This window comes from Punica granatum, chromosome 2 (genome assembly GCF_007655135.1).
Source record: "Punica granatum isolate Tunisia-2019 chromosome 2, ASM765513v2, whole genome shotgun sequence".
Taxonomy (NCBI): domain Eukaryota; kingdom Viridiplantae; phylum Streptophyta; class Magnoliopsida; order Myrtales; family Lythraceae; genus Punica; species Punica granatum.
The window spans coordinates 9073171-9084250 of NC_045128.1; the positions used below are offsets into that span (position 1 = coordinate 9073171).

Consider the following 11080-nt stretch of genomic DNA (forward strand, 5'->3'; position numbering starts at 1 on the left):
TCAACACTTTGCCTTTTCTCTCCCTCTTCACCCACGAGCTTACCAGTCTCTCTCTTTACACTTCTCCCTCTTTTATTTTCTTAGAATAAAACAAAATTAAGTTTTGCATTTCATTTGACAGGTATAAACTTCCCTTTTCTTTCTAATAATTTTTCACCCATTGTTCACTATATGAACCGTAATAAATTCAATATGTGATTTTTTTTTCATTTTATTAATGGTGTGGTTGTTTTCAAAAGGAGCAATTCTGTATGTGAAAAGGCGAGAATGATATTTAGATATTGATGGTGAGGGTGTGGAGTGAGTAAAAAGGCACCCAACATGTATGAATAGGGGTTATCCAACATGTGTTAAAAGTTTGAGTCCACTATTTATTCACGCGTGCCTCACGTCAGTTTTCCGTTTAATTTTCACAGAAAATTTAATGTTAAACTAAAATTGACATTATACTCTAAACGTTGAGTTATATAGTATAATTTTAAAATATTATCATAAAATTGATACTATTGGAAAAGATTGTGCTATCACATATTTTTTTAAAAATAATTTAATGCAAAGAAAATCCTAAAGAAAAAAAAAATATTCAGGACACCAATGCTGGGAACGTGGGCTTACGCGCCGCGGCTCTTCGGTACCTGCGGGTCTTCTCCCTCCTCTGCTTCCAAGATCAGCGCAGCTCGTGCTCCAATGGCGTCTCCTTCCTCAGTTAGGATCGCAGTCGTCGGCGACGTTGTAAGCTCTCTCCCCCCTCCCCCCTCCCCCCTCTCTAACGAGCTTGTTCCTGCCTTGAATTAGTTCGTTACCAATCGAGGATTTAGCAGCATTGTTCTGCAGAAAAGTTCTCCCTGCTGCCCTTTGAAGTTCCTTTCTTTCTGATCGGTAATTATTCCCCTTGCAAGTCAAGGGCAATGCTTGATACTAAAATTTTCTAACGATTGCTTTGCTCCGTGAACTCAATTGCATTGAAGCACGACCAATGGAATCTTGAAGAAGATACTAAAGCGCTCCAGTTCTTGAAGGTATTGCTCGTTTAGTACCAATTCAGTGCTCTTGTTTTATAAGGTGGTCTTGTCATATGTTTCATTTAGATAGATTAGGAAAACTAAATGGGCAGCCTAATTAACTGTGATTAGTAAACTCCCAAGTTCGTTTTGATGTCTCCCCGGGTTAAGTATATGGGGCTCGTTTTAATGTTTTTATTAAGGTTCCATCATAGTTATGGCATAGTTTATAACCATGTTTGTTCAAGAGGAATTTTTGGGGCGTGGAGCGTGGTAATATTGGTAAGGAAAGTAGAAGCCTGGTAGAGGATTATCTTGGGTGTGAGAAGCGACTATGTATTATTTACCTAAGCTTCAGAGAGATCCAGTGTCTTTAGATGTCTCATTGCCAATTTTGCGTTAGCTTGTTCTGTTGCTTTTCCGTTTCATGTACCGATACATTTTGGGTGCATTTCTCCATGATTTTGATCATTTATCATAATTTGAACCACTAATTACTCTAGCTTCTAATGTGTCCTCGTTTATTGATGTGTAGCCGGATTTGGTGCTCTTCACAGGTGGCAGCCTTTTCCCTCTTGATTATCTTACCTTTGATTTCGTGACTTTCTTCTGATCCATCCTTTGAGCTAGCATTGTGGGTATCTTGTAAGTTTTTCTTTGTGACAGTAAGAACTAGTTCAGTGGATGTTATTTAGGCTCTGTTTGTAGGGAAAAGTTCTTGCTTAGGGAATGCAGCAAAAAACTTGAAAATGCGTTTGATTGGCTTGCACTCTGATAAATGTTTTAGATGGAAACGTTCAAATATACTTCCGTTTTCAGAAGAAAGGAAGATTGGAAACTTTGTTTTCCAAAACAACTGTATACCTTTTTTTTTTTTTAACTAGAAGGTAGGTTAGAGTGCTTGGTTAAATCTGGATGTAATATATGTCTGCCTGTTTAGAAGATTTAAAGTAGTTCTGCATTCATTGTTGAACAATTCCTGTTTCCCTTACCAATGAAACCCATCTGTAAGTACTGCTTGTTTTGATTAGAACGGAATTTGATAACAAAAGGATGCAGTGCAAATTAAATCGTTAGATTAGAGAGGAGCATAAACTAGAAAATCTGTAAGGTAACAGGGATATTTATACGAGATGAGAAACAAACTTTAAAAGTAAGATAAAGATCAGGATATAATTTGTGTAACATGATCTTGTCGTCTCTTGTGCAATTTGTCAAGTTTCTTGATAATATTATTCTTGAGCCTGTCCCCTTTTTTTTTTCTTTTTTTTTGTGAAATCATTTATTTATGAGGTTGGTTCAGGTGATTTTGGCAACGAGAATGTCGAACTTGTTCGAAATGTTGCAAAACTTGATTTTGCAAAAGCTGTAATATTGGGAAACCATGATTCCTGGAAAACGCAGCAATTCTCTGGAAAGTAAGTGTTCACTTGTTGTTACATCAAGCCGCCTGTTGTGATATAACGGTATGGCATGAAGGTGTCTTTAGTGGAGGACATTCTTTTGTCATGATATTTGCCATTGTAAAATCCGGATTAGGCAAACTGAATCTTCAAATATTTTGGTTGGGAATATTACCAGAAAAGAAAAATCTGTCAACTCTTTCAGGTTGTTATAAATCTTCATTCATCACTTCCTCCTATAATTACTACCAATTTCTTTGGCATTTAAGGTTCATATACGTATGATATCTCAATAAAGGAAATAAGACCTTTTCTTTTTTCATATAGGAGAAAAGATAATATTCGGCAGCAGCTAGAATGGTGAGTAGTTCATTTGAAAGATTTTATCATGTCAATTCTTACCGTTTGCTTGTTTCCTTTCACAATCAGAATGTGTAGATTCAGTGGTTATAATGAAAAAATTATCACATTTTTTTTTATTACTATCAAATGGTTTGGTGCTTATAAAGGCCTGGTTCTCGCATCGGTGTAATTAGACTTGTATTCTGAACTAACCATGTCATTCTTATCTCTATGGTTCCCCTTACATTGATCGAAATATACTAAATCATAATGATGTTTTTCCTATATAACATGCTTAAAAAGATGAACATAAAATTTTCATATTACTACATTACTAAGCCTCGTATTTACCGGGGTCATTATACGAATGTAAGTCTGAAGATTAACCCAACTGGGAAACCTTAGAAAACTGATGAATTTTCATGCCCTTTTTGGGGATTGTCAGTCTTGGCGAGGAGCATGTGGCTTATCGACGGTTGGATTTTCCTCAACTAAAGCTTAGCATTGTGGGGGGACGGCCATTTTCTTGTGGCGGTGAGCAGTTGTTCCGTAAAGACTTCTATCTTCAGGGTGCGCCGTTTGTTCTTTTCATTCCGATTAACCCTTTGTTTATAAGACTACTGTTTTCAATGTCATGGTGTTTTATTTGTCGAATATTGAAGTGCATCTATAAATTGCGAATGTAAATAGCGCGTACTTTTTCTGTTTTAGTCTTTTGTGAATTTTCTCAATTTGGATGGGTAATTCATTCAGAAACCTGAAGTTTGAGGGTGGTCTTAAAACATACCCTTAACTACTGCTCGTCTCAGCTTGCTTCCTGAGCTTTGCATGACTCTCTCATGTTGCCCCAAACAGATGTTGGAGATTTTCAAACTGCTCTCAAGGTACCAGGGCATTTTGAGACCACTTTCAAACTGCAGTGTACAAATTACAACTGACACTCCACTGGCCCGCTGACCAATTCCCCTATTGGGAAAGGATCTCTGGAGCAAGATTAACTTTTCTTAATGGTATTCAAGTTGTTAAACAAAGAAATGCCGTCTAGAATAGTCAATCACATTTTAGCTAACTATTGTTCAGAAGAGCAACCATTTTTTCCTTAAAGAGCCAATTGCTCGTAGTTGATTGCAGAGGATTGCAACCCTTCCATATCTGCCTCATTTCAATTTTGCTGCTGTATTGATGTTTATTTGTAGCTTTTTTCACATCCATTGGCATCATGACCCGAATCCTCTTTCTGAATATATTTGATCTCTGGTTCTATCCACGGAGTGTTATGCTAACTATTTTGGTCGAGCTTTAATGAGAATTTCCCGATGAGGAATCTGCATTTAGTACCTTTTGCTTTGGCCCTATGATTTATAGATGTGTCATGTTGCTTGTTCTTTTAGTTATGGAGTTGAAGACATGGAGCAAAGTGCCCGGAGAATCTACAAAGCCACCATCGGGGCTCCAGACGATCATTTAGTTATATTTCTTACCCACAGTGGACCTACAGGTTGGTGAATTCCTTGGAGTCATATATATGTTTGCTTGTATGCATATATATTCAGAAAATTCCATTTTCACCACCTCATTTGTTTACAGTCTGCATTGTCATCTCCTCAAGCATTTGCTAGTCCACTCTGGTCTTTCGTGAGTTTACATTTGTTCTCAAAAAATCACTTCACCTCTTCTCAAAGATTGCCTCTTCCTCTTCCCCCGCTGGTAGATGAAATTCATGTATTTCACTGTCATAAAAATGCTGTCAACATTATTACTGAATGTCATGCAAGGGAAATTTATACATCAAAGAAACTTAGTTGGGATAATGCGACAGTAAGTTGACTGACCTTGACCGAGTTCAAGTTTATCCTAATTGAGCTTAAAAAACGGCCAAGTTGATGTTGCAATTAGTGTTAAGTATTGGATTGTTTATGGGGGGGGTCCGATTTGCCCCGACTATTTGACACTATAATTATCGCAAACGGGATCTATGCATAATTTTTTTCCTTTATTGCTTGAAATTCAGGAAAGGCTTTTATTAAATGAAATAGGTGTCAAATTGTTGTGCAGGCCTTGGAGCTAACATTGATGACATCTGTGGACGAGATTGGGTAGATGGTGGTGGGGACCATGGTGACCCAGGTACTGAAATCCTAATTCTTGATGCATAGAATCTCAATCATGAATCAGGAGGAAGTACTTTCTTGAAGATTTAATGTAACCCCCATATGCAGATTTAGCGATGGCCTTATCCAGGTTGAGAGAGACTGCTAATATCCAAATCCCACTGGTTGTCTTTGGGCACATGCACAAGCAGCTAGCACACGGTAATGGGGTTCGGAAAATGATAGCATTTGGGCCCAATGACATGATATATCTCAACGGTGCTGTCGTTCCCCGGGTGAGATGGTTGACCCGACCATTACCCAGTAAGGATCATGTCCAAAATGAAGCCGGGAATTCTCAGACTGACCAAACAGGCTCTGCTCGAGCATTCACAGTAGTTGAGATTAGGGAAAGAAAAGTGACTAAGATCACAGAAAGTTGGGTTTCTGTTGTTGCTAATCAGACCCAATTAGAAGAAGAACATATTCTTTTCTAGAGACAGCATGTAATGATCCTTATAGCGGAGCCAAAGCACCTCATGTATTCAAAGGCATCCGGGAATGATAAGCAAGCTTACGAGAATCTTAGGTAGGAAATGCTTTCTGGTGAAAAACGAGCTAGTCATGTTGCATATGATGCACTTCTTGTTGTGTGGTAACTTTCAAGGACAGCTTTGTCTATACTTTACAACGACAAGCTGATTGTGAAACAAAGTAGTACATAGTTGAGGTCATATATTCGTGCTGTGTCTCTCTGTCTCTATATTCGGCAAGACTTTTTGGAATCCTCCCCCGGGTGATTTTTTGAATCGTCTTCGTCATGTCAACACTTAATTACTCAGCGAAGATTGCACGGAGATAGTCATAGTGCGTTTCTTCTGGAAGACACATCGAGCTCATTGAAGTTCTTCTTTCCCCGATACTGTGCATATGGGCAGCTCAATGAAGAGATCCTCTACTTAATTTGCTCGGCCTCGGTTCAACTCAAACATAAATACATTCTCTTCAGGAGAATAATACATTCTTTTCAGGAGAATCGATCTCCACGAGGAACGATTTTTCCTTGGCTCAAAGGGTCCAAAAAACCATCCTGGCAAAGGATGGGATAAATTTTCCTGATGAAAAGAGATTATTCAAGGGAGCTATCAAGCCTAAGTAGACCACATCCTCTAATTTTCCCATGGGTCTACTTGTCCAATTCTTTAATGTACAGATGAGCTTTTTGCATCTTGTCACATACAGTGAAGTATCAAATCTTTAATCTTACATATAACAAGAATTTGTGTTAACAAACTTGATTTGCCCGGTGGTCGAAGGTACAATTTCTCGATAAAAATCTAAATTAGAGTGTGAAATCATTTAAAAGAATACTTTTAATATTCAGCCACATAGAAGCTCAATGTTGGCAGAACTAATTTAACCTGTGGTCTTGCAAAGTATTCAAATGAAATGTACAGGTTAGTCCATTAAGTTAAATACTCCTCGTTATCAATCGTATATATAAATATCAATTTTTGTTAGAAAGGAGGTTCATAGATATTGTACGAGAAATACAAATCTAAGTAAAGGAAAACTAGTCTTATTGATAAAAATCGAATTAAAAACCTCTTTATTGCTAAGTACGAGCTTATACACTGCATTATGATCCTTTTTCCTTGTAAATAATATTATGTTCTAAGTATTCTCTGGTCTTTTGTCCATATCCACTCCTAAGCTAACTGTCGAAGATTATTTAATTATTTAATAAGATATTATTGATTATGGAAAAGGTAATAGTCACATGAAAGCTATAATCATTTCCTAGATTTCTTCAGTTACACATCTGTAAAGATTTCCACTAAGTACATTATTATTCATCTAACTATCGTTGGTTGTGCTCTTTTTCCCTGTCAAAAGGTTTTCAAGAGTTCCATCTTTAGTGCACAAATAATACATAGGAGGCAGCTTTCTGTCTTCTTAATTTTTTTCCTTTAGGACCCAACTTTTGTTGGCATTGCACCAACTTCCAAGCATTCTTCGTGGGATCTTTTTGACCTACTCCCTTTTCCCTTTTAGACTAATCTCAGTTATCTCGCTAATTGGGTCGGTGAACGCTTAGTCAGCAAAGTTAATTTCTGTCGGTAATCTGAAATCAATTCTGCAAGTACTTTAGCCAAATCATCATATAGAGGATGATATCAGTCGTATATCAATATCAAGTACGTTCATGCCATATCATCATAAGCCACCATAAACATGTTCTGATTATTGGATCCTAAATTCTACCTTGTCATATTGTGTTCCTTAGCTAAACATAGCCAACTTTAGGTTGAATACCATGAATAGTCCTTAAACTTTACGCTTTTGTTGTTTAGTCCCTCTACTTCAATTTTTTTCTAATCAAATCCTTTGACTTTGGAAAACATCTCCTTTTATAGGAAAGTCCATCGGCAAGTGTTGATTGAGATCCCAGCCATCATTAGCAATGTCCATGTCCTCAAATAAGGTTCTTATGCCCTCAATAACAAATGGTGAATGCTTAATAGACTCTTCTAGCGTTGATCCAGGGGAAAAAAAATAAAAAAAATAAAAATCCTTGGTCGGGGTGGCAAAAGTTGCCACTAGTGACTTAGGTTTCCTAAATCACGGATTTTTGAATGCCATTCTAGGCAAAAGAGACCCTTTATTGATGTTAACAATTGATGAAGTTTCTTCTAAAGGGGCACAATCATATATTTTAATAAACGGGAAGCGTGAATTCTTAGACAATTTGAAGTGAAAAGGAAAAAGATTTCATTTCCAAAGTAAAGGGATTATTATGCAATTGTAACTTGTTTATAATTATATTTCTATGTCATGTTCACGGAATGCTACTTTCAATTGGTTGACTGCAATATACTTCAATGCCCTAGTCAGCTGTATATCGACATGGAAAAAAAAAATCAACAGAATTGAAGTAGACAGATGAATGAGCTTCTTAATATGTAAATAATGAGCCATAAATTGTATTAACATTTACTGATTCTTCTCCAATACTTCATGAGACTAACGCATACACTATGGTGTTCAAGTGTCCATTCAGTGTCCGCCAAGTTATCCTATGAAGCCCATAAGACTTAATTCTTTTACATTTTTCTCGACATTTCATCGAAACTAATACATACCACTTTAATGTGTTAATCTCACCTAATATTTTCTCACACTCCAGTTAGAAACTGACCATTTAATTCTTCTTTTCATACGTATATATCTCTGAATACCGAGTATTATATATATATATATATATATATACATATATTATAAATTGAAAGGTTTGAGCCACTATTATTGGGGGAGATAGAGAAATTTGAGCCAATAATTGAAGGGATGTCCACTTAGATTCGTTTGTTTTTTTGGTTAAACTTACTAATATGGTCCCCTATCTTTAAGACTGGTAGAGTATAGAGGTCCCCGTCTAATTAATTTAAGAAAGAGTATGCCAATCAATTGTCTTTAAACCCCCCTCCTCTGTGTAAGTAAGCTCCCAACTAATCATTCGCACCATCTTCCTACGTGGTCGAGTCGGCGACGCCGAATAATCATTCTCTTTTCCGAGACTTACGACAACCTGATAAATTATGGTTAAATCCATTGAGGGATATTCCGCTACGTATAGTTTGTATAGGCTTGAGATCCCAGTCTTCTAAAACTACAGAAAAGACTAATATATACCTCAATCTGGTCTAAGAAATGCTGTTTCTTACGACATACATATACACATATATAAATATATAAATATATATATATAGATTTAGAAGAGCTTATATTAAACGTACAGAATCTACGACGGTATGAGAATCATAATGATGATCGTCAGATTTACCATTCATGCACGAATATGATTTGTCTGTCATATACTTGCACATCTGAGGCCCGACAAATTCTGAAGCACAAAGAACGATCTATCGTGCATACTAAATATATGTGCTCGTTTTTTTTTTTTTTGAAATTGCATGTGTACATGTAGATCCCCAAATGTAAATTGTACAAATAAATTTCTGGTTTTTTCCCCTCAAATTTTCACATTCTTGTTTTTTGTTCAACGTATGCAACCTAATATTCGAAAATCCAATAATCTCCGATTAATTCAGATTCGAGTCCAATCGTCTTATAAACAAATTAAATTATCCAAATTATGACCTTTTTATTTAATTTGCAAGACTTAAATTTTAAATTTTACTTAACAAGATAAAAAAAATCTAATCACCTCAACCAATTGACATCGGGTATTTTCCACATGTGTTTAGATTCTAGAAGAGAGAAAACGAGAAGAAATTTACACCTGTCTATCAATCAAAACACCAAAAGTTGTTAAAATTTTGTTTTTTTTTGGCTCAATCTCTAATGAAGAGAATGTCTGACCTCTGACAATTTCCTGACACCTAATCTCCACTTTTAGTCTTCAGAAGATCCAAGCAGTCTTTGACCGAATCTCAGCCGTCGATTTATCTCCCCTACCATCAAGATTCTGATCGAGTCACTATCTTCTCCTTCTTCTTTTTATTTGAATTTTTAATTTTTAATTTTTATTTCCGTGAGCAGTGCATCTTGGCATTCTCTCAATTCCTTTGGAAATTACAATTTCCCCCTTTAGGGATTCTTTATTGATAATATTCATCTAATTTGCTCTTAATTTCGCTAGCGACCAAGCCATAATTTCTTTTTTGACAAGAAGAATGTCCCTTCGTTTGTTTTCAATTTTCTTGCCAATGAGAAGAAACATGTGTCTTTTGTAATTGCAATTCTTTCTCTTCTCCATGAAAGAGAAACAAACTTGCTTGTCTTCGATGAGCCAATTACTGATGAAAGGAAGTCTTTAGAGATTTTGAGTGGTGATTGGATGTACGGTTTTATCATGAACTCCGATAGGCATCCTTAGAGTTGTTGTGCGTTGAGCTTAGTCTCTTGACAAGTTCTTGCAATGGCTATGAGCTGCAGTTCTAGGGAGCCTTTGTGTTGAAGTTGATGCCCATTTCATTTTTTATTGGATTGGCGATTGGGGAGGCAACACTCCTAATGTTCTTTTCCAACTCCCTGCAAACTATGCAATTGGAATTTGAATGAAGTTCCTCCATTTGGAGCAGTTTAGAATAAATTTATCCATTTGGAGGGATTTTGACGATCTACAGACCACAGAGTAAGGTTAGTAAGTTTGAGTTTCGTTTCGGAGTAGAGTTATTACTCTACTTAACTCTACTCCTCTTAAAAAAAAATGAAGACAAAATAGTTGGGATAATATATTATTAAAAAATTGATTGTAATAATTGTTAAGAAAAAGTTTGTAAGAGAATTTATTATAAAATTGGAGAAAAAGATAAAAAGGTAATGAATAGCTTGAAGAATTTAGAGTTAAAAATTAGTTGTAATAATGGTTAAGAAAAAATATGTGAAATAATTTATTATTAAAATTGAAAAAAAGATAAAAAAAAATAATGATTGTATTATTGAATTGAGATAATGATAGAGTAGGAAGTAGACTTGTAATTTAAAAATCAAACAAAGCAGAGGTAGGAAGCCGGAAGTGATTCAACTTGTACACAATTTCAGAGAAGTGAATAGATGTGCAAATATTATCGATTACAATGGAGGCTCATGACTCTAGTATAAGAGGTAATTCATAGATCTAGTTCTTTGGGGCTTTAGTCTTCTAATAGTTGACCGTGTCAACAGATCTTTTTGGTTTTGGATGACTGAATTTTTCATGGTTTACCCAAACAAAAAAAAGAAGGTTGTGGGACACATAATCAGGGTGACAGTAGAGTTATGTGCGCTTAGGCGGGGTCTTCAACTAGCTCTTGGTTTGGGAACTAGGAAGATGTGTGTTATATTGATGCATCTTTATTAATTGATTGATGATGATTACAGGACGTTGAGCAACCAACTTGAGGAGCTCACACCAAAGCATGTTTACAAGGAGGCGAATGCGCGTGCGGATGCTCTTGCCAGGAGCGGTGGAACCCAAACTGATCCACTAATCGTTTATCACAGTGCTCCTATATTTTTGGGTTTATCTCTTTCCAGTGACTTTATGGAGATCTTCCTATCTCGATCAATAATGGCTTCTAATGATACGTAATATATGAGTTTTCAGCCTTAGTTACAAAAAAATAAAATAAAAAAGGGACTACTTATTAACAGATAGCTGCAGAGTTTCTCGAGATGGACTTTTTAAGTTGCGGAATGACGACAACTCATCAAGATATAGAGATTAGTTGCCATCAACTCA

The 11080-nt window shown here is 36.1% G+C and overlaps 1 protein-coding gene across 1 annotated transcript; it reads left to right on the top strand.

The window, feature by feature from the left end:
- Window positions 1-572: 572 nt before the first annotated feature.
- Window positions 573-5581, top strand: LOC116196622. The gene is made up of 9 exons (XM_031526450.1): window positions 573-732; window positions 969-1019; window positions 1537-1558; window positions 2305-2419; window positions 2732-2764; window positions 3192-3323; window positions 4138-4244; window positions 4802-4873; window positions 4966-5581. Exons 1-9 carry the CDS (start codon window positions 595-597, stop codon window positions 5331-5333), a joined length of 1038 nt encoding a protein of 345 aa, XP_031382310.1. The 5' UTR covers window positions 573-594; the 3' UTR covers window positions 5334-5581.
- The last annotated feature ends 5499 nt before the right edge of the window (window positions 5582-11080 follow it).

What these genes read in the sequence shown, in the direction of transcription:
- LOC116196622 (XM_031526450.1), top strand. Translation starts at nt 595, where the DNA reads ATGCTGGGAACGTGGGCTTACGCGCCGCGGCTCTTCGGTACCTGCGGG. An exon ending in TCGCAGTCGTCGGCGACGTT is followed by an intron (nt 733 to 968) that starts GTAAGCTCTCTC and finishes ATTGCATTGAAG; the next exon opens with CACGACCAATGGAATCTTGA. An exon ending in AAGCGCTCCAGTTCTTGAAG is followed by an intron (nt 1,020 to 1,536) that starts GTATTGCTCGTT and finishes ATTGATGTGTAG; the next exon opens with CCGGATTTGGTGCTCTTCAC.